This window comes from Anoplopoma fimbria, chromosome 11 (assembly GCF_027596085.1).
Source record: "Anoplopoma fimbria isolate UVic2021 breed Golden Eagle Sablefish chromosome 11, Afim_UVic_2022, whole genome shotgun sequence".
Lineage (NCBI taxonomy): Eukaryota > Metazoa > Chordata > Actinopteri > Perciformes > Anoplopomatidae > Anoplopoma > Anoplopoma fimbria.
In genome coordinates, this window is record NC_072459.1 from 23,515,397 (window position 1) to 23,540,516 (window position 25,120).

A 25,120-nucleotide genomic window follows, 5' to 3' on the forward strand; every position below is an offset into this window, starting at 1 on the left:
TTTTAGCCATAAAATGTAGTTTTCCACTTGCCAAAAAAGTATTACACAGTGGTAGTCACTGTGTCACTGAAAGGTTTTCCAAAAACAACTTGATGTCCTTCATGAAAGTTATCTTTGACAGATTATAGCCCACCCAGCCCTTTTTTTTATTATACCAAAATACCCTTCAAAGGGCAACTACAGCCCCAAACATGCATTTTTCCACTTGCCAAAAAGTGATTACAGCTCCTACTGTGTCACAGAAAGGTTATTTATATCTCAAAAGGACTTGATTTTGTTAAGAAAAATAGTTTTATTTCTCACACACTTGTAGACATGCAGCCTCAGAGGATGACATCTGGGAGGAAGAGGAATGTTATACAGACATTTTTTATGGCCTTTTTCCACATTTTTGACTTCTTTTTTTTACATATGTTATGACTTCTTAAGGAATTTTTACGACATACTATACTATGACTTTTTAGACACGCAATACTTTTTTTATGACCATTTTTGTACAGACTTTATTATATGATTTTTTTTGACTTGCTATACTATAACTCTATTAAATGACTTTTTTTGAGACACTTTATTATGACTTTTTACAACATGTCATAGTATGACATTACGAATATTAAACTACGACTTTTGTAAAAAAGTTTACGACATGTTATACGATGACTTTTTACAACCTGCTATACTATGATTGTTTTATGACTTTTCTACATACTATGGTATGCTATACTATGACCTTTTTTGACATATTATACAATTTTTATAACCTTTGTTGACATTTTATACTATGACTCTTTCATGACTTTTATTTGCATACTATACTATGACTTTTTAGTCATGCTTTTCTATGTATTTTTCTTGACTTTTTTGACATGCTATACTATGATTTTTTATGACTTTTCTCGACATACTATACCAAGGCTTTTTTCGACGAACTACCTTTTAATTTTTTAAAGAATCTTTTCGACATGCTATACTATGACTCTTTAATCACTTTATTCACATACAATACTCTGATTCTTTTTGTCATGATATACTATGTCTTTTAAATTGCTTTTCTTGACGTGCTATACTATGACTCTTTATGATTTTTCTCAACATACTATACAAAGGCTTTTTACGACTCACTATACTTTGTCCTTTTGATGACTTTTTCGACATGCTATGGTATGACATGTTTACTAATAAGAGACTTGGGATGTACCAGTTAGTGAACATAAACCACTATGTCAGTAGTGTTGTGTTATAATGTTTCCATGGTTTAGTCGGATGTATATTGTGTCGCTAGTTTGCGGTTGTTTGCTTAGGGACGAAAGTAGTTTCGCTGCCTGCACGCTGTGTATGTTCGAAAGTGAAACTAACTGTTTAATGTTCAAGCAGTAAGTCATCAGCAAGTTATTGTGTCGATGTTGTCTGCAGCATGTAGACCACGTTTACTGTTTATTCTGTGTTGTGTTGTACTGTGCATCTGTACTGACATGCAAAGTTGCTCTGTAGAGTTGTAATGTAAATCAACCTGTTGAATCATTATGTAGAGGTTTACTAATTATATCAAATTAATTTTAAAGACCAACTAAATGTGATTTTTTTTTTCAATATAGTGTACTATTTTAGGATTCTCTTTTCAACGATTTGACAAGTGTAGCATTTTTTGGAGAACACATATTGAGACATTCTTTGATAGACTTTAACAATTGGAGGGAGGTCTCAGGTGCCCCGGGTTCTGATATCCTAACCACTTAACCATGGAGGGAGTATATAACATAAGACATTTTGGAGGTCATTTATTAGGCCTTATTTTTTAACATACTTTTATGTTTCGACACACTATACTATGACTTTTTTCACTTTTTACAACATACTATACTGTGACGTTTTTGGACATACTATAATATGACTCTTTTCGCCATGTAATATGATTTTTCCCCCCTTTTTTCAACATACATTCTATGACTTTTTGGTACATACTATACTATGACTTTTTACGACTTTTTTCGACATAGTATACTATTACTTTTTTTCTACTTTTTTGACGTTCTATACTATGCCTTTTTTTCGGCATTCTATACTATGACTTTTTTTCAACTGTTTTTGACATACAATAGTATGACTTTATTTCGGCATACTATACTATGACTTTTTTCGACATAGTATACTATGCCTTTTTTTCAATATACTATGCCTTGACTTTTTTTGACATACTATACTATGATTTTTTTTCAATATACTGTACCGTGACTTTTTCCGACATACTATGCTATGACTTTTTTCAACATACTATACTATGACTTTTTTGATTTTTTTCCTCCGCTGACTATTTTAGTGCAGGAGCGTGTGGTGTATTCTTTGAGTTTTATTTCATTGTTTTTATTTAAAAGTGTGAACGCTGTATGCCACTTACCTAAAGTGCCTCCCTGTTCGAAAGTTTGTTGTGGCTCCTCTTTAGGTCAATTAACAGTTCCCCAATTTTGAAGATTGTTTATATTCTGTTTAAAAATGTTCATGTGTCTAAGTGCTTGGCATTAGTATTTTAAGTATTTAAGTTTTCACATCTCTGTTCTAATGTGGATTTGCCTGTTTAAGTGGGACACCCCTGGTTTGAGAAGTTAAAAAGGAAATTATGGTTTGGGTGAAAGTCCCATGGTGCAGTAAAAAAAAAAGTTATCTGATGCCTCGTCTGGCCCGGTTACACTTGTTAAGGGGTACAAAAACATGTGTAATCCTCAGGGACAAAAGGCACCTGGACCACATTAACGGGTTGTTGGTAATAGAGTCCAAGACATACGACTTAACTGTGGTCTTCGGATGAGGCGAGTGAGGCAAAGAGAAGATGGGGATTTCACCTGGATTCTTTTATGGGCAGTGATCCAAGCCTACCTGGGACAGTGGCCAAATTTTTTGGTTAGAGAAAAACACAGCAACTTCTCTCCTTCAGATGAAGCATTTTTTTCAAAACAGGCATGACTTTCCAAACAAGAGGGGGCTGACATTCTTTTATGCTATGTTAGGTATATTGAAGTGTGGTTTTTGAGATCTGCATTAAAGAATAGTAATAACAATAATAATAGCAAATCGGGACTTCAACATGGAATATCAACTACAGCAATAAAAGGTCATACCACATGGGGTCAAATTATGTACATTAATGAAACATTCCTAAGGCACTGGCTACACAAGTAGCAGGTCACATGACCAAGCTAGACTGTCTGTGGTTGTTTCAGTATGCTACTCAGTTCAATGATTCCTTGCGCATGCTTAGCAGCGTGGCAGTTATTTCAACTCGAGAAACAGTCTATTATAAACAGGCAGTAAAATAAAGCTAACAACTTGTAGCACATACACTGGGCCACAAAGTAGCTCATTGACTAAGCTGAGCATATCATGAGGTAAGCTCACAGCTTCCTAATTATCATCTCAATTTATTAACACTACATCATTGATAATTAGTATCATAGTGCCAAGAGGACATAATGTCAGACATTATTTATGATAACCAATTTGTCACCAACACACACTGTTGTAACAAACATCTATGTTCGATCTGCACATACAATTTAGGCTATAGGCTCCCATGAATAACACAGAAGAGGTAGATTAAACCATGTGGACAAACTGTAAAACGATTACCTGTCAAGCAATATTTAATCCAAACTAAAGAGCTTGAAGGTCAGGGCCTCTTTGTTTTTGAAACAGAGACACAGTAAGGTCTCTCTCACTCCACCCCCGGGGACACTGTAGTGATTCACCATTTCCTCTGAAATGGAGGAACTGAAACGTCTGTTAGGCTCTCTGCATTCATTTCACAAATGCTCCCTTTGCATTCCTCCTCTGTGTCTCACAGATCTCTGTTTTCAGCTACTTTTTCAGTTTGTGTCACACACGCACTAGTTTAGGGGAGAGTAACAAAGCAGCAGGTCATTACATTTCTCACCCTGCTTCAGCCATGGCCAAGGACTGTCCTGCTGGCAGAAAGTGGGACAGTCTCGTTGGCATATGTATGTTAAACGATCCTCAAACCACACCTGAACCAGGACCCTCAACAGGTGAGTTTCACTGAATGTCTCTGATGTCTCAGTCTTTTTTTTTTCTGAAGAAGAAATCCTCTAGATATTTATATCTACCTCCTGACCAGAGTTGCTATGTCATATTCTAGTCTCAAAACCTCTTCTCTAGTTTGACTTGACATCTCTTGGTGACCCAATTTTGATTCTTCCTGGCCATCTCAAATTTGAGTGATGTGTTGTTTTCAACTTGACTGTAACGCAAAGCAATCAGGTGATTAAATACCTAATTTATTTATTTATCTTAAAAAGGAAGGCACAGATTTTTACAATAAAATACATCTGTTGAACTTAAATAAACATTTTAGGGTATCAATTGATTCAAATGTGTCCAGCTCCTTTAGGAACTACACAAACAATCAATGCTGATAAATCCCAGTGTGTGCTGATATTCTAAATAATAACTTGGGTTTTACAGCTGTTGAGAATGTAAACTGTTTTTTATATTGAGGAAGGTGATCAGTCTGTTCCCCTCAGAGCTGCCTGTGGTTACTCTGGTCCAGCTGAGATCTACGGACTCCACTGCCCAGGCCCACTCTGTGATGTTGCTGATGTGGATATTTGTAGTGCTGGCCACACTGGGGTCCATCTTGGCTCTAGCTCTCTGGTTTATCATATACAAACGACAGACCAGGCACAACAGCACCTCAGGTAAGGACAAATGGCATTGATGATTCATAGGATATATTTTATCTTATACTTTAGGAAATGAATTCTTCAATTGAAGGCCAACATATCCAAGGATCCTCAGAAGCTGAAAAAGAGTATTTCTTCAGCATCCTTTTAGTCTTTAGTCGTTTGTTTATCACATAATGGTTGGATTTCTGTTTCAGAGGCTACAGTGTTATTCTTGGGAAGACACCAAAAAGTTGATAATGTTTGCATTAAATATTTTTAATTAATATAATAGTAAAATATTGCCTCAAAAATCTGTTACTTTATTTTAAAAATGTAAATGTCACTATTGTTGTTAAACTCTTAAACTGGTCTTCCTCATAGAAGCAGCTCCTGAAATAGAATTATTTGTCATATTAGATACTCAAATGTATCAGGCAAAGAACTGTACAATTTAAGCTGCAGAGGTCAAATTCAGAGATAATACTTGATCCATCATATACTGGGTTAAATCCTCCTTGGAGATGTATTTTATCAGAGCCGTTTGTCAAGTATTCGTCCAGTGGCGGCCATTAGTTTTACTATAAGCCGGGGATCTAACATGCAGAGCAAGCATCTGTAGTGCATGAAATAGAGCATTAGAAGTGTGGAGGAAGAGGGGTTGCAGGCGGGCAGGTGATGAAGTGTGACAATCATTACAGTAGAAACTCTGCAGTTTCTGTTCTCCTCTTCTTAGGAGTCCCTTGGGTCAGCACTGTTCGTTCACCAGCTATTCTGGTTTCAACACACATCCTTTGGTTAGGCAGGACAAATTGGGTCTCACACAACCTTGAAAACACATATACTGACAAAAAGACATGCAGAACGGCACTAACAGCAGAATAGCTTTCACTCTGTTACATACCAATGTTATGAAAGAATGTGCCCAGTGGACAGAGAGACATTATATTGAATCCATAAAGCCAGATATTTGAAAGCTGCTAATGTCTGTGTGCATTAATTCTGTAAAACATGCTGATTAAAACTCTTACATTTCAAATATATGTGACAGGGACAGTCGTATGCTCAGCCTACGTTTATTAACAGTCCTTTGAATGGCTCTGGTGCAGATGAAGGCTTGGAGCAGCCTGAGCTTGGTAACCTTTGTGCTTTATATGATAAATATGCCAACATGAGCATGACCATTATTTTAATCCTCTGGAATGCAGCTCCTGTAGAGTCTTAACCCAGTAAAAATAAAAAATCTCAGGACCGAGGTAGAACAAGTTTTAATTTATCAATAGCATGCTTTTGTCCTCATTGCGTACATTTCTGTCAATAGACCTTTATCCACAGAACAACCAAGAATGTAAATAACATCAGCAGCATGGAGGTATTCAGCTTTGCCCATTTCCTTGTTGTGAAACACGCCATTGTTGTTTAACACGTGATTTAATGCAGAGGTCTGATGCTTGGCTTGTAATGTTAAGAAGTGTTGTTTACGCTAGTCGACTTAATATAGGAATATCGTGTTTTACAGATGTGAGAATACCATTAATTTACTGCGGCACGGTGGTGCAGTGGTTAGCACTGTCATCTCACAGCAAGACGTTTCCGGCCATATGTATTGTTCCGGGTTGAAATTGGCAAAGACTCGTCTGTGAGGAGTTTGAATGTTCTCCCTGTGTTCGCATGGGTTTCCTCAGGCTGCTCGGTTTCCTCCCGTCAGTGAAAACATAAATCTCCCCTACCTGGCGCTGTGAATGGGAGTGTTTCCTCGGGAAGGGCATGCGGCGTAAAAAACCTATGCAAAGTCCAATAATGGGATCACAAAGTCAGATTTCCATACCGGATGGTGTCTTAATTAAAAATCTATAATGAATGGAACGAAATAAAAATCCTCCTCTGCACATTGCTGTCCAAATTAAGTCTTTTTGGCCCTCTTACAACACTTGTTGGAAATATATACAAGCATGTGTATGAATGTCATGAAAACTAATTGAAGGTTTAAATACACATTTTATTTATATTTATACTCCTAAACTTAGATTTTCCATTTGCAACGTTGTGCAGTTAGGCTACTTGTTAGAACAGACAATGCACAGTGATGTACTATGATGTTTGCTTGATTTTGTTGTTGTTTGTTTTTAGAAGCTCTGGGATATTATATACGTATGGGGGATATTGTTATATGACAGTGTGTGGTTGCTTGGTATTTGGTCATATTATGTGTTTTCTTTATTATGGGACCATTAGGCTTCATTTACTCTCTTAGCCACTGTATATAGAATGGTTCACTAGACTTAAAGTAAATGGTGTCTGCAATTTTGTTCAGTAATCAATTTCAGTCCACACACGCTTCAGGGAGCTCCTGTCACACATTATATTCAATTCAGTCTGGATATTCAGTGACATTAAAATATTCAGTGACATACTCATGTTTCAGTTGCCTGTGTTGCAGAGGAAGCAGGACTGCAACAGGAGCCTCTTCGGAAAACAGAGCCACCTGCCAAAAGCTATCCGCCGTCTTCAGAAAGAAACTGTCAGGCAGAGAGGTTGCAGAGGGCAGCGTGGGCCCCTTCACCCTGCCCTCACCTGCAGCCCGGTGCCCTTACAGGCAGAAAGTGGGAGGAGGGCTTTACCGTTTGCAGGGACCCTGCAGAGCATGCTTTGTCAGAGGATGTCAGAGGGCTGCCTACATGCAGCTCATCAAGGGAACACAGGATTCCACTTCCTGCCACAGAGCTGGGTGGCACTGTCTTAGTTACAACTAAAACTGTGTAGGACTTTCGCCACTGCTCTGCTCAGTATGGGGACTTTGGTTAAATCCAAATTTCGGATACTTTTCTTTTCTACCTCTACCTTTTCTTTCTTCTGTGTTTTTGATATACATTTTTACTACTGTTGTTTCATTTCACTGCAACACAAGTGTTATTTTGTAGATTGGTGTCCAATTATACCATGTAAGACTGTTTTTAGTTTCTTGTACTTTATTGCAAACAAAAAAAACTGCTCTGATCCATATTTCAAACATCATTTAATAAAAGCAAGACCAAAATCATTACAGAAATATTTCTTATGTTCTGAAAACAAGGTAGTATCGTTGTGGTGTGAAAGAGAAATATTCTCAGATCTCAGCTATATTATTACAAGTACAGTTTGGAAATAGTTTAACTGTCTTTCCAGCAGGAAAGGGTATTTACACGGTAAATAATTTTGTCAAACTTTCTCAATCAATAAGCTTCCTGCAGGCAATATCTAAACATAAACCGAGAACTGGTCAAAGTAAAGTTAAGAAGAGCACAGTCAATGTCGTTATTTGGATTCCTTTTGAAGAAAGCTGACCATGTGTTTTTAATAGCTCTAAAAGGAGAACTCCCACAATAAGATGTGACTAATCATTGTCCACAGGGCAGGAGAAGGTGATGTTTGTGTGTTAGAAATTACAAGAAGCACAAGCCCATGCTGTTTTTATTTTAAACATTATATAAGATAAATCCTCCCAAAACAGTTCTAGTTTAAAAAAGTGTAAAACATTGGCGCCCTCAAGTGACACTATCAAAATCAACACTGGCAGATTTTGCCGATGTGTTTGCGATTCTTTAGGGCCAGTTTATTTATTTCTAACTTTCATGGATAAAAGTGCAAATGTGATGACATAGCTACATTGATGTTGAGTTTAAATGTTTCAGTTCCACTCAATAAAAAAGGAGGAGGCTTATTATACCACTTCATCCACCACAACAAAAACTTGACAAACATCTTGAAAAATACAGAGAAAATCTGAGGGTGGATTTTTCCTTTTAACAAAAGGTTGACTTATAAACAGTTCATTTTGTGTAAGAGAGATGGTGTTGAGAGAGGGAAGCGTCAAAGGGTAAAGAGACAACTGAGACTCTGATGCTGGACCGTTTATCATTACATCAACACACAAGTCTCACTTTCAACACGCCTGCTTGTCCCACAGCTGCTCCGCTTCACTCAAACAAACCCAGCGGTGCTGATTCAGACAGGTGCAGGCTATGACATATTTCTATGACGTCTACTTCTTGGCCAGTTTTGTACGGAAGCTCCCCTCATCACAGGTAGGTACTGGGGTTGTCAGTGACAGCCAGGTGGAAGTACTCTGGCAGGCTGTTCCCCTGCAGGATGCTGTTGGTCTCTCTCAGACGGACTTTGGTGGACAGGGTCTTCCTGTTTTTAAAGCCCTCGCTCCCAACTCTACGGTTCTCCAGACTGGACACGATCATCTCTGCCAGATCCTGCTGGAGCCGCTGGAAGTTCTCCCTGTAACATGAGGATTATTTTGGACAATGGATGCAAATGTAAGACTATGCAAAAATGGCTGAAATTATGTTAATATACTACAAGTGCTAAAGCTCTGTCAAGCTTGAACAATTTCTGCTTCTGCTACATTAGGGTGGGTTATAACTGCAAGCCTTTTAGCTTCATTAAATGCTGATAATAATTACATTCATTTATTCATTGCATTATAATGGATTGTGTCCCAAATTCCTAATACGCTCATTGTTGTTTTGTAACTGAACACAGTTAATCAATAGTGAGCTGGAAGGAAAAGTTGGGATTGGGTTTATCTTTCAGCATGGAGTTATTTATATGAGATAGTGTTTTACTCACGCTGTTGGTGGTGTCGGCAGGTTGTATTTCCCCCCAGTCACTCCTGTTAACCAGTATGTCATCTCTTTGCCTTTACCCTGAGGGTGAGGTACAAATGGTCACAGACACAAAGGAAATGAGAGTAGTAGCCATTATCTGTACAGTTTACATTTGATGAAAACAACTGGATTGATGAGTATATAAAAAGCCAAAGCAAACCCAGCTTACCTTCAGGTATGTCTCTCCTCTTTCTTCATACTCAAACTTGCAGTCTGTCCTCTGCAAGATGTTGATGGTAGACTGACTGACATGAATTCTCAGAGCTGGAAAGACAACATTAGGGAGAATCATAAGGGTCAAACCTTTAGCTCTTTAAAGCTTAGAAGCTTCCCCTAAACCACCAATATTGTGACTGTGTTAAAATGTTGGTTGTCTCTTACGCAGGCCCGTGGACTCCATGCGTGATGCAGTGTTGACTGTATCTCCGAAAAGACAGTAGCGAGGCATCTTGTTCCCTACCACTCCTGCTGCACAGGGCCCTAAACACAAATACAGACAAACAAGCAAAGATATCTTACTTTTCATTTTCATTCAGTTAAATGGATCAAAACTATTTGAAAAAATGTACTCTCTCATGTTTATCTCGGTGCCTCCATTTTTCAATTCCTCACTCTTATTTTCTCAGTTATCACAGATTTGTTGACACTATCTATTTCCCATGTTCTGAACAAAACATGTGATTATTTATAACATCTGTGATAAGGAGAAAGGGGGTTTTGGTTGTGTCTTAGTGAAACATTTTTAAAGTAGTAATAAAATGTAGTCTTTTATAATATTTTATTAGCTGCTGTTTAAATAATCTTCTCTATTTGGGTATTTGTTTATACGTTTGAATCATCTAAGTAAATTAGGATAAGTATATTTAGGTTTGTATTACTGCATGGAGCTGCTCTTATAAATACTCTGTTCTTCATCACTAAATGGTTGCTTTTAAAAACATATATTTGTTTATAAATGATAAAAATCAATAATGAAAAACACAGACATCAGACAGCATCAGCCATTTCTTCTGTCCTCCTGTCTGCTTTGTCTCAGCCAGTAGAGAAGTTTACAAGAACAAACTAAGATAAAACAGTAAACTACAGACAGAGAACTTAATTTTAGCTTGTTTGTAAAATAAAAAAAAGATGAGAGACTGAGGACAAGGTCGATTGAATAAGGTTTCACTTATGTTTGCTTGTTGTTGACTTCCTGTTACCTGAATGCACACCAATCCGAATCCACAGAGGGATGCCAGGCAGATGCTGCAACTCAAATGTCCCTACAAATGCCAGGATGTCCAGGGCCATATGGGCAATATCCACTGCATGCCTGTCACCATTGCGTTTTGGCAAACCTGATGCAACCATGTACGCATCTCCTATTGTTTCAACCTGAGAGACAAAACATGAATAGCTTTATTAATATTTTTTTTGAATTCATTAGCTGTATTCAGTAAACATGAAAAACTAACTCTAACTTGAACCTCAAAGTTTTAAATTATTGTTGAACGAGTCCAAATCTAAGTTCTATCTCACAAGATAGTTATTAGAAATACTAAAATAAATACAACCAGAAAAACATAAGAAACATCCTGCCTTACACCTTAACTTTGAGCTTAACTTTCACCACTCTGCTGCCTGCTCTTTGACTGACTGGTTGCATGAATTCAGACTGTCACACTTAAATACCTTGTAGACATCATGGTGGTCAAGGATGCTGTCAAAGTTCTTGTAGATGTCGTTGAGCATGTCTACCACCTCCATGGGGGTGCTGTAGTGGCAGAGTGTGGTGAATCCCACAATGTCACTGAAATAGATGGATACCTCCTCAAACAGCTCTGGTTCCACTCTGCCCGTCTCCTTCAGTGAACGCACCACAGGGCTGAGGACAGAAAGGGAAAAATAATGATGTTAATTTCTGTCAGTTACATTTAGGGTAAGGGAATATGACATGTACATGCAAATAACGCTTTGCCTTGAGCGGTAGGTCATCAGGCACTTGTTGCCTCCACGTGGCGGGAAAGACAAAGACTATTACTACCAAAGGGGAACGAAAATTAGGAAAGTAAATGTTTTTAATCACAGTATAAATAAGTTCATATTGTATGAAATTTTTGTTGAAAAACTGGAAACATTTCCAAACAACCCCTTGCAAAAAGTCCCCTGCTTCCAGGATTTATGAAATGCGATTAAAAAAAAACACGATACAATAGAGGGGAAAAAAAGAAAAAAGAAAAAAAAAAGAGATGAATCAAAAAGTCCTAAATAGAAGGCTATTCAGTGTTTTATACTATTTACACATCCAGCAGATAAACAGCAACATTAGCATTCATGTTCAGTTGTGTTTCAAGCTACAGGACAATTTAAGTTCAAAATTCACACTACTTTATGCTCTGTTATGTCTCCACCAACTCTTAAAGCACATATCTTTAGCCACTGTGTTAGCCCTGTCTATAGTTTGGTGCTGGGCAGGTAGAGCATAGTGGATTTATTAGCATTTTTCAATAAAATTCACCTGATACAACACATGTGCCTTGTCCCTCTGCTTGAGGGAACGGAAGTTGACTTAACTTTGTTTTTGTGGGCCATAATACCAAAACCAACAAACCTATAAAGACTAAAATGCTCTGAGGGGAACTGCAGAGTCAGGTGATAATTGCTTATTCGTTTGTCGGTTTGAGCCTTTTAAACAATTAACATTTGATCCTTTGTAAAAAAAGACCTGTGCAGCATGTTTTCTGTCACCCTCTGTAACAGATCAGCAGATACAGTACAAGCCTACCCAGGAAGTAGCATAAAGTTGAGGCGATCAGCTCTGTCCCTCTCAGCTTTGTACAAAGAGGTTCTCTCCTCCACCAGATGCTCCAGAGTCCTGGAGTACATCTGCAGGCGACGGATCAGGTTGTCCATGTATGTCTCACTGGCTTGGTTGTGCAGGTTACTGTGTCAAAGGAAAAAACATTCAACATTACAAACACCATTTGTGCTACCTAATGAAATAATCATATTATAGGTATAGTTCAGTAGGAACAATCTCAATAAACAGGATTACATACACAGAAATGTCCACAAGTATGTGGACATTCCCATTCCTCATAGTTTTGGCACTTTAGTTCCAATTATTGGAAACTTTAATTCCACAGCATATAGTGATATTTTTCACCACTACAGTTGAGTACAGTAATTTGTATAGCCTCAAATCACAAATTAAGACAAAATTGTGCTTTTGGTGTGGAATAACTTGACCGGCCTGTACTACACGTATGGGTGTAATGCTCTGGTTTCCACATATTTTTTTCCTTGTGTCCACTTATATTTGACTATGAAGTGTGTTAGTGAAATAATTGAAAGTCTGCCTAAATGAATGTGTGGTGTTTACGTACCTGAAAATCTTACCCAGAGTTAACTCTATTCTCTTAAAATCTGGCCTTCTTTCGGGGTCTTCATCCCAGCAGTTTTTTATCAGTGTGAAAAGCTGAATACACACAAACACACGGACAAGGAGAGAAATAGAGGGATTAGTGTATGGCTTTTTTTTTGTTACTTACTTCCAAGCAGCTTTATTTTATAATCCACCATGCTAAGAGTGTGTGACTGTAACAGCAAACCTTTGTGTTTGGTTGCTCTCTTACCTCGACTTCTCTTTCTGATGCGCCGTCAAAGTTGAGGTCAGGTCTGAAGATGTTCATCTCACTGGGATAATGCACTCTGTAGATCTTCTCTGAGGGTTTGGATGATATTAAGATAATTAATGCGAGCAGGTCTGTAAACTGTCTTGCACTGACAGAGTATGTTTTGTTATGTTGTTAATTGCAGTGTAATGGTGTGCCAAATTATCCAGGCCTACCTGTAGGATCAGAGCAGTACTGTGTGTAGAACGGGCTCCGCCTCATGACGATCTCATGAGCAATGATGGCATAGCTGTAGACATCGCCTTTTTGAGACACCCCATCTTTACGAAGATGCTCCGGGGCCGTCCACACGTCTGAGGGAGAAGAGAGGAGAGGAGAGGAGAGGAGAGGAGAGGAGAGGAGAGGAGAGGGAGGAGAGGAGGGGAGGAGAGGAGAGGAGGGAGAGGAGGGAGGGAGAGGAGAGAGAGGAGAGGGAGAGGAGAGGAGAGGAGAGGAGAGAGGAGAGAGAGGGGAGGAGAGGGAGGGGAGGGAGAGGGAGAGGAGGGAGAGGGAGAGGAGAAGAGGGGGAGGAGAGAGGAGAGGGAGAGGAGAGGGGAGGAGAGGAGAGGAGGAGAGAGGGGGGAGAGGAGAGGAGAGGGGAGAGGCTGACTCTATTTCAGTGTTGTAATGAAAAATCAACCTTTGTGATGTTGAAAAACTCTCTCACCTCTGCCTGGCCTCAGGATGGTGTGACAGCCAAAATCAGTGATCTTGACCACCATGCGGTTGTCGACCACACAGTTGGTGGACTTGAGGCGACCGTGGACCTCAATGTTACTAGAGTGGAGATATGACATGCCCTGTATATAGACAAAACGGGAGGACAGTAGTGACTAGGATGGTTATACAGAGTTGTTGTGAACATGAATACCTATGTTGAATAGACTTATTGTACGTCGCTTTGGATAAAAGCGTCTGCTAAATGACTGTAATGTAATGTAATGTATAATATCCCCCAACACTTTTTGAAATGCATTGTAAATGAGGTTGAGTAAAACACACTGAGCAAACTGATTATCTTTGAAAACCTTTAAAAAATTATGGCCATGTCAATTAGGAAAATGCTGCTGAATTTGAATAAATATCCCTGAAGGAAAATTAATCCTAGAGTGATAGATAATGATGTGGAATTCATATTGATACTATTTGATTAAGTGCATAAATAAATGACATACCCACAAAAAAAAAACCTTTAGTAGAAAATACCTTTGCTATGTCATACATGACTGATATCTTGAACTCCATGTCCATGAAGGTTTCATCTGGGTATGAGATCCGGTCATTCAGAATGTACTGGGCGAAAAAAACAGGTTAAACAAGTTAATATTTTTCACTTTTACTATTCTGCGTACATGCTTTAATCAGTTAAGGGAACTGTGAAACGTTGGTGTTTGTGTGTGTGTGTGTGTGTGTGTGTGTGTGTGTGTGTGTGTGTGTGTGTGTGTGTGTGTTTGGGTGTGTGTGACTACGTGCATTTATACACACACTATTAGTGATCTTTAAACTCTGTGTCTAAGACTTATCAAATGAACAGTGAAGTCATTGTGAACAGTGAAAAAAGGGCCATTGAGCACTGTCATAAACAAGTTTGTCCGTACTGTAGTCATGTAATATAAGGTTAAATCATCATTGCACCAGAGTATACAACACAGTTGAATGATTCACAAAGGAGGTTTAAAGAGCTTTAAAATGCATTTAAAAGATAATACAAGCAGATGTTTATTAAAATACTGAAGGAGATAAGAGGGAGATGATAAAAGCAAAAAATATGGGGAACAAAAAACAGTTACTATGAGAAAAAGCAAGGTCTCTAATGTAAGCATTTCAGTCAGCCAAACAGCTAGACAAAACGATTTTAACTATAAATCACAATATTCTTAGAATATTTATGTTAACTGAATAAATATGATCTTTTTTTATTGATTGAAGACTATCTTGGGATACATGATACAGGTATTTAGTTTAAGTAAGCATAGTAGTCAATGACAAAATAGTGAAAAGATCAAAAAGGTCCTCTCTCGCAATGTTGATCAAATTTGTGGATCTGAATATAAAATTATTGACTTCCAGCACGCTCTGATATTGAAGGGAAGGAGCCAGACAACGGGACCGTGTGAGTGAAGTTCTTACCCTGAGGGAGCCCCTCTGACAGAGCTCAAACACCCCAAACACCCCGTACTCAAACTTGACTGTGCCGTAGAACTTTGTCAGGTTGTAGTAATCTATACGCAGCAGCTGAAACATGGAGGCAGTGACAGGAAGGGACAGGGAAGTTGGACAGAAAGGGTTAAACCACACTTTCCTGCTATGACATCAGAAATGACAAATACATGTTATCTAAAGCCAGAGACATGAATGTATTAAAAAGAAACTTGTCAATCATATTATGTTAAAGAGTAAAATGCTCTTTTATTCAATATATTTTAATCTTATCACTATGACCAAGCAAAATATCTAATTGATAAGCAGGAATATTCATGTCTTCATGTGCTAACAAAGCTAGAAATAACTTCCATGGCTTGGAACATCCTAAACTGACAGAAATCACCATCTATTTTCATTGAAAAGTATGTTGGGAAAGAATTGTGTAAATGTAACATGAACGATTTCTTAATGTGTTACATATAAAGTTAAAAAAAGAGGCATAATACAGTGGTTTCTTACAGTGTTCAGCTCAATCCTCTGGTCCTCTGTGAAGTCTCCGTCTGTCTGTTTCAACTCTTTCAAGATTACGGGCTGAAGAATATGGAGAAATAAGACAGATATAAACAGTGAGTGAAAATACATCATCATCTCTTTTTGTGTTCTTTTTATGACTAAATATTGATTTTTGGAAGCTGGAATATTGGTACCTTTTTGTCATAGCGGCCTCGATGATTGAAGAATGTGCTGTCCTTCCTCTTATCTTCATCAATCTGTTACACACACATGCACACACACTTATCTGATTTCATATCCTGATCTTGCTCGATATGATTTCATGAAAATTTGAGTATACATCATGTAAAAGAAAGTATTGAACTCAGTAAACCTCCAAAGACTGCTGGATGACAGATGTGGTCAATGTCAGGACAAGGTCTATAACCAAACTTTGCATTTTCAATAAACTGATAACGTACTTGAGTTTAATACTCATGGTGGATGCTATGTCCCCATAAAAAAACGCTGATTGTCAGGAAGTCACAGAACGGTTGTGAATTGTGAATGAGCAACTAAGCAAAGGGATCCTATGCAAATAATAGGCCTACAACTGTATAATTATATTACAAAAAAGGTCAAACTTCCAACAATAGGGTAACTAACTAAATTGCATGTGCGTTAACAAATGCTGACGGCACACCGGTTGTCTTCATCTTATTAAAGTGACACTCATCATAGGAAAGCTTGCCAACCCATGCATGGAACATGTAGGAAACAGTTGTTTGAAGCGACTGTTTACCTTCAGTGAGACCTCCTTCTCATCCAGCGGACCAATCAGATGCGGGTTGATGTGAGACCACTTCTTCTGCATAAGACGCTCTTTCCTGTTCTGCCTAACATTATTCACACACACACACACACACACAATAAAAACATATTATATATATATAACATATTGAGCACAAGGGATATTTGTGGGATAACTGTTTCGTTTTCACAATGCATCCAGTCACACTACATGTATACGCCTCAATGAACAAAACATAAACGTGGAGGAAGCACTAATTCTTCTGGTTCTTCAGTTTCCTGAGTTTAAATTTAAACCAAATTTTGTTGCTCCAACATCCAAAACATTTTGAACTAAAAATGTAACTAACAAAATCAGCTTTATGCCTAGTGATGCTAAAGTTCTACATGTAGTGTGATACAGCTGCCGTTTACCTGTAGAAGATGAGAGCGATGGCTGTCACCACAACAACACTGAGACTGAGAACGATCACAATCACGTCCTGCATATCTAAGTCTGGAAACACACATTACATTACATTACATTACATTACAGTCATTTAGCAGACGCTTTTATCCAAAGCGACTTACAGTCAGTAGTATGTTACATATCATTCACCCATTCACACACTGATGACAGGCTACCATCAAGGTGCCACCATCAGACTCTAACTAACATTCATCATCCAGTCCACACCGATGGCCTTCAGGAGCAAACACACACACACACACACACACACACACACAGTGGCATTGAGAAAAGGTTTTACAGTTGTACCGGGAATAGAAACAATGACATAAGACTATATCTATAAATCATGTCTTCAGATTTTAAAGAGGTTTTTTGTGCCCTGTGTGTTAAAGCTTTTCAGACTTGCAGCAGGGACCCTACATGGGAAATCTCAAACACGCATGCACGCAAAAACTATGCTGTGAGTTCATGAAATGAATAGGATCTAATATTAGAGTTACAGACCAGAGAGAAACTGTGCTGTATGGAGTTAGCAATCTTCAGACTCAGTGTGTTTGTGTGTGTTACCATTTGGATTTTTTGGCACGTCAGGAGGTAGGTGACCATTCCAGTACAGGGCGGGGTTTGCCTCCACCATTATGGTGTCATTTTGCGATGTGTCAAATACCAACAGGGTTTCGTACTGGAAAGAGACCAAGGCAAAGTATTAAAAACAAATGTTTACATTGACTCTGCCAACTGCTGAATGGACAAAAGTCTCACCTTGCCAGTGACGGTTGATGTGTAAATCATTGAGAAGTTAACATCTCTGTCACCGTACTCATCAAGCACATAGTGTCCTCCCATGCCTGCTTGAAGCACACACACATAAATCAACACACACACGCGCGTACACACACGAACAACAAACAAAGCATTTTGAATTCCCTGGACATGGCATAATTTCAATTTAAATGTATGATTGTATGTTATTGAATCAGCTGCAAAATGTTTTATGGCGGAATTTGTCAAAAAAATCTGAAAACGTAATGAGTGGCATTAGCATTTGCTTTGTATTTGTTTATCATGAAAAAGCTCATATTAATGAAACAAGTCATAAAATACGACAAGTATGCTATTAACATTTCTTTTCATTCACAATTATTTTTCTTGATTAATCAATTAATTGTTCAAAGAGTCCAAGGTGACCTTCTCATATAGCTTTTTATACCTGACAGACATTACATACCTTCAAGGATTTTAGTTTACTATATTGTAAAACAAGGAAAAGAGCAGTAAATCCTTACATTTGAGATGCTGGGTCCACATCACATGTTTGCCATTTTTGCTTGAAAAATTATACTTTAATTATACCTGATTATGAAAACTGTTGCCAATCCAATCAATTAAATGTCTAATCTAACATCAAGCATCGCAATAATTTTACAGTATTGCATTTTCAAGACACTCAGATGGTGCCTTGATGGACATCAGAGTTGCCTTCCAAAATAACAAACATTATGCAATTCTGGATACAATGAAAATGGCCGTGTCAATTTGGTTGGGTCTTGCTTAATTAAAGGGTAATTTTGTTATTTTTCAACCTGGAGCCTATGTTTTTGTCTTTAAGTGACTTATCAGGACAATGTTTTGAAATTGGTCCAGTAGTGAGGGAGGACACTGAAGACAGCAGACGTTGAATGGGTTGCAATGTTATCACTTGGAGAAACTCCTATCTTTCAATGAGTGTACTTCCTCTAAAAAAATGTATTTGTGCCACTGACAGGCTCAGATTTTTATTATAAGTGTCCGAAACATTATGAAAATGACCTTACAGAGAAATAAATTGTTAATCTCGCCCTGAGAAGTAAGAAGAACATTTAATTTCTCTTGTCACTCACTTACAATAACATCCTAAGTCTGTTGGGGAAAAACAAGCACTTTTAGTGAACACACATTTATGTTGAGTGTTCCCCCGAGCTATTACATAGCAGCACATTTAATGTCTGCCAGCTGAAGCACTCTCCCTTAGTACTTGACCAATTTTTTAAAATGTTGTCCCCATTTGTCACTCAGACACAAAAACATGGGAATATAGGTTGAAAAATATCAAAGTTACCCTCCAAATGTACTTTTCATCTAATCTCACATTGCAAGACATGCACAGCATCACACTGATGAAGTCAACCGTGGCAAATTTCAAGGGTTGGTTCATCCTTGTACACATGGTACAGAACAGTTTTCTAATCATCTCACGACTGCATTGCCAGGCAACAATATACTAGCCATAGAGCAAGGAACGTAGTTTATCAAATTTGTTTATTTTGCATTGTTATTTTTCCTCCCATAGTATTGCTAACCTTGAGTTGTCACTGATCATACGCACCGTCAAAGGAGACATTAACAAAAGGGTTGTCACCCGGAGGCACATCATAGGATCCATTTTGTCGCTTGCTGAGCATCTGCTCTCTGAGCACTTTGCCAAATAGCAGAGTCCCATCATGATACCCGGCCACATAGTCATTTCTCTGCCCATTAGATAGAAAGATAGACCAAACAGTCAAAGCCGGATGCAAGAACCATTACCATACACCGTTTTTTGTAAGATGTTGCTCACCGTGTCGTTGTAAGTTGAGTTTGATCCATAGATGTAGTCCCTCTGTGGCAGAGTGATCACCAGTACATCCTGCATGTCCTTACCGGATGTTGTGTTGATATAATACTCAGGACTGGAGGAAGATAAATGGTGTAACTGTGAACAGTCTTACTTCTATACATTCAAAATGTCCCATCTCTAGATATTTTACAGTTTATTCTGATTTCTTGTTTTACACTGAAATGCCTCATGAAACTCCATGGTCACAGTGTATGGGCAAAATGGTGAAATCATAGACCAGCTTACTTGTAAATATCAAGGAGAATGAACATGATTTCCTCATCAATCTGGCCCACCATCCCCTTTATTGAAACAATGTCATCAGGGCTCCCACATAAGATGAAAACTGGAATAGAGCATTTTAGAACAACTTAAAAACACTTGAAGTAATGCTACTTTCATAAATTGTAACATTACATCTTGTTTTGACGCACACACACTCACACAGCCTGCCCCAACCTTCTCAGTATTTCACATTTTGTTACCTTTGTCTTGATCATTAATCCAAAACTAAATAAAAATAAAATCAGGCAAACAGGGACGAGTAGCTATATTGCCTAGACTCTGGGAGTAATATCTATAGATAGAATTATGTAGCCCAAATAAAAATGATTGCATAGTTGCAGTTAGGCTGTGGGTGTGCTACCCTAGCTTAAAAAAAATGTAACGCTAGTTATGATGCTAGTCATCTCAACTAACAACTATCAACTAATGTTAATTCTCATAATATAGTGAACAGTGCCTCAACTGCAGAGTACTGTTGCCAGCTTTATTTGAATGAGACGTATATTAGAGACAGGCCTTTAGCTACAGTTTCTTTCTTCTCGTTTACCCTGTTGAAGTTTTGTTAGGGCTGTAACAATTTGGCCACATTTTAGCCCACTAACTGTACTAGATTTGGAGCTAAACTGGTTTCCTGTTCAACCCCATCCACACTAATGTTGTGACTGTTCAGATTAAATAGTTTACACCCCCACAGATGTAGATATTAGATGATGTTTTTCATATCAACATAAACCTTTTGAGTTTAAGCTTTGTTTAACGAATGACAGCTCAGGAAGAAATGCTTGATGTGTTCAAATAAAACTCAAATAGACAACAAAACACTCACTGTTGCTGAGTCTTTTCTTATTGGTGAATGCATTCTTAAGTTCAACCTCCCCACGCAACATCTCTCTGTTTGTGTTTGTGGCAAAGTTGGCAGAGGCTGCTTCCAATGCGTTGATGTACCTGTGGAAAAGGCAAGTAGAAGAAACAAAAAACAACACATGCTTTAGTTCTGAACAAAGCTGCAGAGGTCAATCGTGTGAACTGCAGCCTGTGTTGTCTCACCAAAAGCAGTCCTCAGTTACGTTGCTGGACTTCTTGTAGACGTAGACCTGCTTCCATACATCCTTAAATGGCAAATCTTTTAACATAAAGTTGAATAATAAGTCTGAGATCTTGCGTGCTGGAGGTAGAATTCGGGTCAGTTTGGGTTTATAGTCACACGAGAGGCCAAAACTCCCAGCAGAGATGATGGGAATGCTCAGGTTCAGGCCAATTTCATCACTGAGGTGGATAATGGGGGTCAAAAAGTCACAAATCAGTCAGTTGTTTTGTTGTAGATAATCAAACAGAAACTGAGTCATACTCACTCCACTAACTGGAAGGTGGCATATGTGCAGGAAGGCCCCAGCATGACGCATCCAACCTCATCCTTACTCTGCAGAAAGATACAACGCATGTAGATATTCTGTCATCACAGAGACATTATTAGTGTGTCACTTATTGTGTGAAACCACAGCGCTACCACTGCCCGGGTATAGATAAGGTAACTACACTTAGAAGTGGAGATATTTGCATCTCTGCCATCTACTACTATAATTGCCACCCCTGCAAACGTGATAATGTTTGATGCAAAATGGTCAGTCTGCAGAGACTTGGTTTATCATTGACCTGTTAGGCGCTGACAGCAAAATAAAATGACTTCTAATGTTGGAGTTTTGATGATTGACATTTGGGCCTTTGTAACTGCCCTGGATATAGTTTGAAGAAATGACTCATTTATAATTAAATATTTAACTGAGCCAGGATATCCACTCTGTCATGGAGCAGTTGACATGCAACTGTGCCAGCTAAAGAGTCATCTAGGGATGATAAACCAAAAAAAAGGAACATACAGCGTTATAACTGTGCACTTAACCACACAATAAAGTTGAATCCCTTGAATCTAATCATGATTAACAATAGCTCACTTATTTCTCTAAGCTTCTCAGTGCCTCTTTCCCAAAAACATTTCTACCACAACACCCTTGATTGATTTGACCTAAATGTATGCACTAAAAGAAACACTCTAAACACTCTTTAGGTATCTCATCTTTTGACATCTTTTGGCCACACTCACATGCAGCATCTTGAGTATTGCCGCTCCCTCACAGGTGCTGCTCCCACAGCCCTGGCGGTTGTACATGGTTGTGTCAAAGCCGTTGTAGTTCGCCGTCAACTTGAAGTCTAAACCTTGCGTCATGGAAAGAAGATAAGAGTAATTAATATAAAAAATTAGCTCATTAATCTCTTTGGGCTGGTAAGATTAGATTAGACTGACTTTATCGCCCACTGGTGTAAATGCAGGCTTTAATTTTACAGCAGTGGCAAGAAAAATGCTGAATATTATAAAGAGGAATTTTGTGTTAGAAAGTTTGTGCTAGTGGTTCCCAACTGAAGGTCAGGACTCCCAAAGCCGTCTAAAGTACGAAGACCTAGCATTTAGGTGGCAGCATAAACCACTGGTTTATGCTGCATTTAGCTGTAATTAGCTTTCTTGTTGTGTGAAAAGTACACATCTAAAGAGATCAATAACTTATTTCAGCTACTTTCAGATTTTAAATGAAATGCTTCTTTGCTGTACAGACTTATATAGATGACAAGTTGTACAGTTTCCGTGTGTTCAGGAGAGAGATTTGTGTCCCACAATTTTTTGTCTATAGCTGAGTACAAACACTAAGGGTAGGTATAGAAACAGTTAACTTCTGCCAAACTAGGAAAATATGCCATAAACAGCTTAAAAAATGACATGTATCTTTTTAGCTCGTGAGCCGGCTGACATCTATCGAATAATCTCGAAGAGTTAGGAAAGCCCAGCTGTTAATTGTCAGTTTGGTACATTTGGATGTTTTCTATCTCTACACATGTTAGGATACAAAAGACATAATGTAACAAGGAGACTGTGTTGGATTCTTTTAAGTGTATTAAACATGTTTTTTGTTGAATGCATCTACAACAAGATCAATCACTGTATATGCACATACAGTACAGTATGCACCTTTAGGGTTTAGTATCAAACCAAACCCCAATACTTTTTTGTACCAACTAGAACGCGTCCATAGTTCATCAAATACTGTCAAGAACTGACTTACATTGAATGTCAGGTCTTTTTTACTTATTCTTTGATCCTTAAGTTGTATTTAACTTAGCATTAAAGTTATTTCTTGGCCTTTAAAACTGCAGTGTCTATTGTTAAGGCAAAGTTATTGTACGGCTACTTGTGTTAAGAGTTTATAATTCTGTTCAAAGTTTATATTTCTGAAAGTTCTGTACTGAAAAAGGTTTTGTTTGGTATTGGTACCAAAATCAGCACTACTACTGAAATATATCAAAGGACACCCAACCCAAAAGTCCCTGTCTAGACCCCCAATATTTGAGAAACACGCTGTAGGCATGTTTTTAAAGTGTTAATAAAATTTAGATAAATTAATTTGAAATTCAGTTCTAAAGCCTAATCATTTTGTAAATCTATTAAAAAAAGTTATTTATCTGTAAAAAGCTTTATCCAACAAAGTCTTAAATAACCTCTTAATCCAAATGAGATCTCATATTCCATGAACAAACTAAACAACATCTTTGGCAGATTTGGTTTATAAATTACATTTTAATTCTTTATCATCCTCCAAATTATTTTATCATTTACATAATTGTGAAGTAACTTACTCAACAGGATGCAGAGAAAAAGTGCATACATATTTTGAACCCTCTTGACCTTGTATTTCTGTAGTTTAATGGTTTTCTAGAAGCTTCTATTACTTCACTTTCAGCTTTTCAAACAGTCTAACATTGGCTCTTTGTGACTGTTAGGATTGATCCTTAAATTCTTAATTTCAGTTTTCTTAGTTTCTTGTTTTCATTTTTAAAACCATTTGTTTTTTTATTGGCTGCTGTAAAGTCATTTCTTTGCAGATCACATCAGATTATATTTGTCTGTAAGGTCTTATTTGTGAACTATCAGTCCTTACCATGGTTTTTATTCTCCTGCTCGTCCTTTTCAATTGCTTTTTCCACGGCTGCCTGAACAAACGGTCGACTCCACCCATAAGTGTTGTCCTCCAGCAGCACAACATTCATGGTGTATGTATGGTTCGATGACAAACAGTCTTCCAGCATTGTGTTGGCGACCACTGCCACTATTAACACTCCGAGGTAAGGCAAACTGCGTGAGCTGTACATGTTGTTCTGTGAGATTTTCCTGTTTCCCTCAGAATTTTGTGTCTTTTCCAAAGTTTCTACATGTCAAAAAATACAAAAACCTGTCCTGACAAACAGAAGGCTGAAGGCAGGTGTTTACATTCGAGCACCTGAACAGATCCCCTCAATTGACGAAAATGGGCCAAATAACAAGAGCGAACAGGACTCTTCAGTGAATAAGCAGAAGTCTCACTGTCTCTTGATTCAGTGTCCAGCATCCAGTCACGAGAAGATAAAAAAACCTTTTTCTGAGATCTGCCACACAACCACTTTAGTAAATACAAAAGAATAAATGGCAGGTTACACAGCAGTTGTTCCTTTAGTGCGTGCCTGAGATCAATAATCCTCCACCTTGGTGCGGTCTGGTTTGCCTGTCCTCCATACGTTAATGAACAACAGTCAAGTGACAGTCGGTGCACCATTCAGACGGAGGGCAGGGCAGGAAAAAGACTCCCACACTCCATCTGGACTGACACCTCACTTAGACTTATTAAGACCATAATTCATCCTGTTTGTAAACATTAAGCTAAGGCCTGCCTCCACATTACATCTCCTGTCTGAATAACATCAAAGATTATTCACATTATCCCTTTTCTTTTTTGTCTGTCATTACCTGCTGTAAGTGTAAGAATAAAACATCAGTATCTTTGTTGGCTCTTTATTTGACAATAGTAGATTCATTGTACTCATCACTTGTAGACTGGCAACAATAAAACATAAACGTAGACAGTGGAATCAGTTCAAATAATATTTTGCCTTTGTTTTACACAATCTGGTGTGTTCTAAAGATTCTTTGTTCGAAGAAGAGGCGGGGAAAGCTTTCATAGTGAGAGGGGCAAAGGTCATTGGAGGCAATAAAAGTGAAGGCTTGTGTGGAGCTGATAAATATTGTCTGCTATAAAAGCAGGGTGGATTAAGCCTATAAAAGTCTTGGCCAAACTGCTCATAAACCAGTGTCAACTCATTTTGAGGAAAGCAGCTTTAATCTTTACAAAACAAATGAAAAGTGTTAGTGTGCAATCAGTGCCTTTTACTTTTGTTTGTTTGGGTAGAGGAGAGCCTCTAAAGTTTGGTTAAATGCATCAAAAATATTTTATGGTATATTCAAA

At 38.1% G+C, this 25,120-nt stretch overlaps 1 protein-coding gene across 1 annotated transcript; it reads right to left on the minus strand.

Annotated features, from left to right (window-relative positions):
• Window positions 1-8,564: 8,564 nt before the first annotated feature.
• On the minus strand, window positions 8,565-23,993 carry gucy2ca (guanylate cyclase 2Ca). Its single transcript, XM_054607813.1, has 27 exons — window positions 23,783-23,993; window positions 21,898-22,010; window positions 21,149-21,216; window positions 20,844-21,062; window positions 20,623-20,741; window positions 19,758-19,857; window positions 19,473-19,584; window positions 19,242-19,383; window positions 17,639-17,724; window positions 17,444-17,558; window positions 16,840-16,921; window positions 16,418-16,511; window positions 15,831-15,893; window positions 15,643-15,714; window positions 15,109-15,213; window positions 14,185-14,271; window positions 13,646-13,778; window positions 13,155-13,292; window positions 12,940-13,028; window positions 12,691-12,782; window positions 12,090-12,248; window positions 10,997-11,189; window positions 10,525-10,699; window positions 9,707-9,805; window positions 9,495-9,589; window positions 9,288-9,364; window positions 8,565-8,936 (listed from the first exon to the last, which is right to left on the minus strand). The coding sequence occupies exons 1-27, from the start codon at window positions 23,991-23,993 to the stop codon at window positions 8,729-8,731; spliced, it is 3,246 nt and encodes a 1,081-aa protein (XP_054463788.1). The 3' UTR covers window positions 8,565-8,728.
• Between the last annotated feature and the right edge of the window lie 1,127 nt (window positions 23,994-25,120).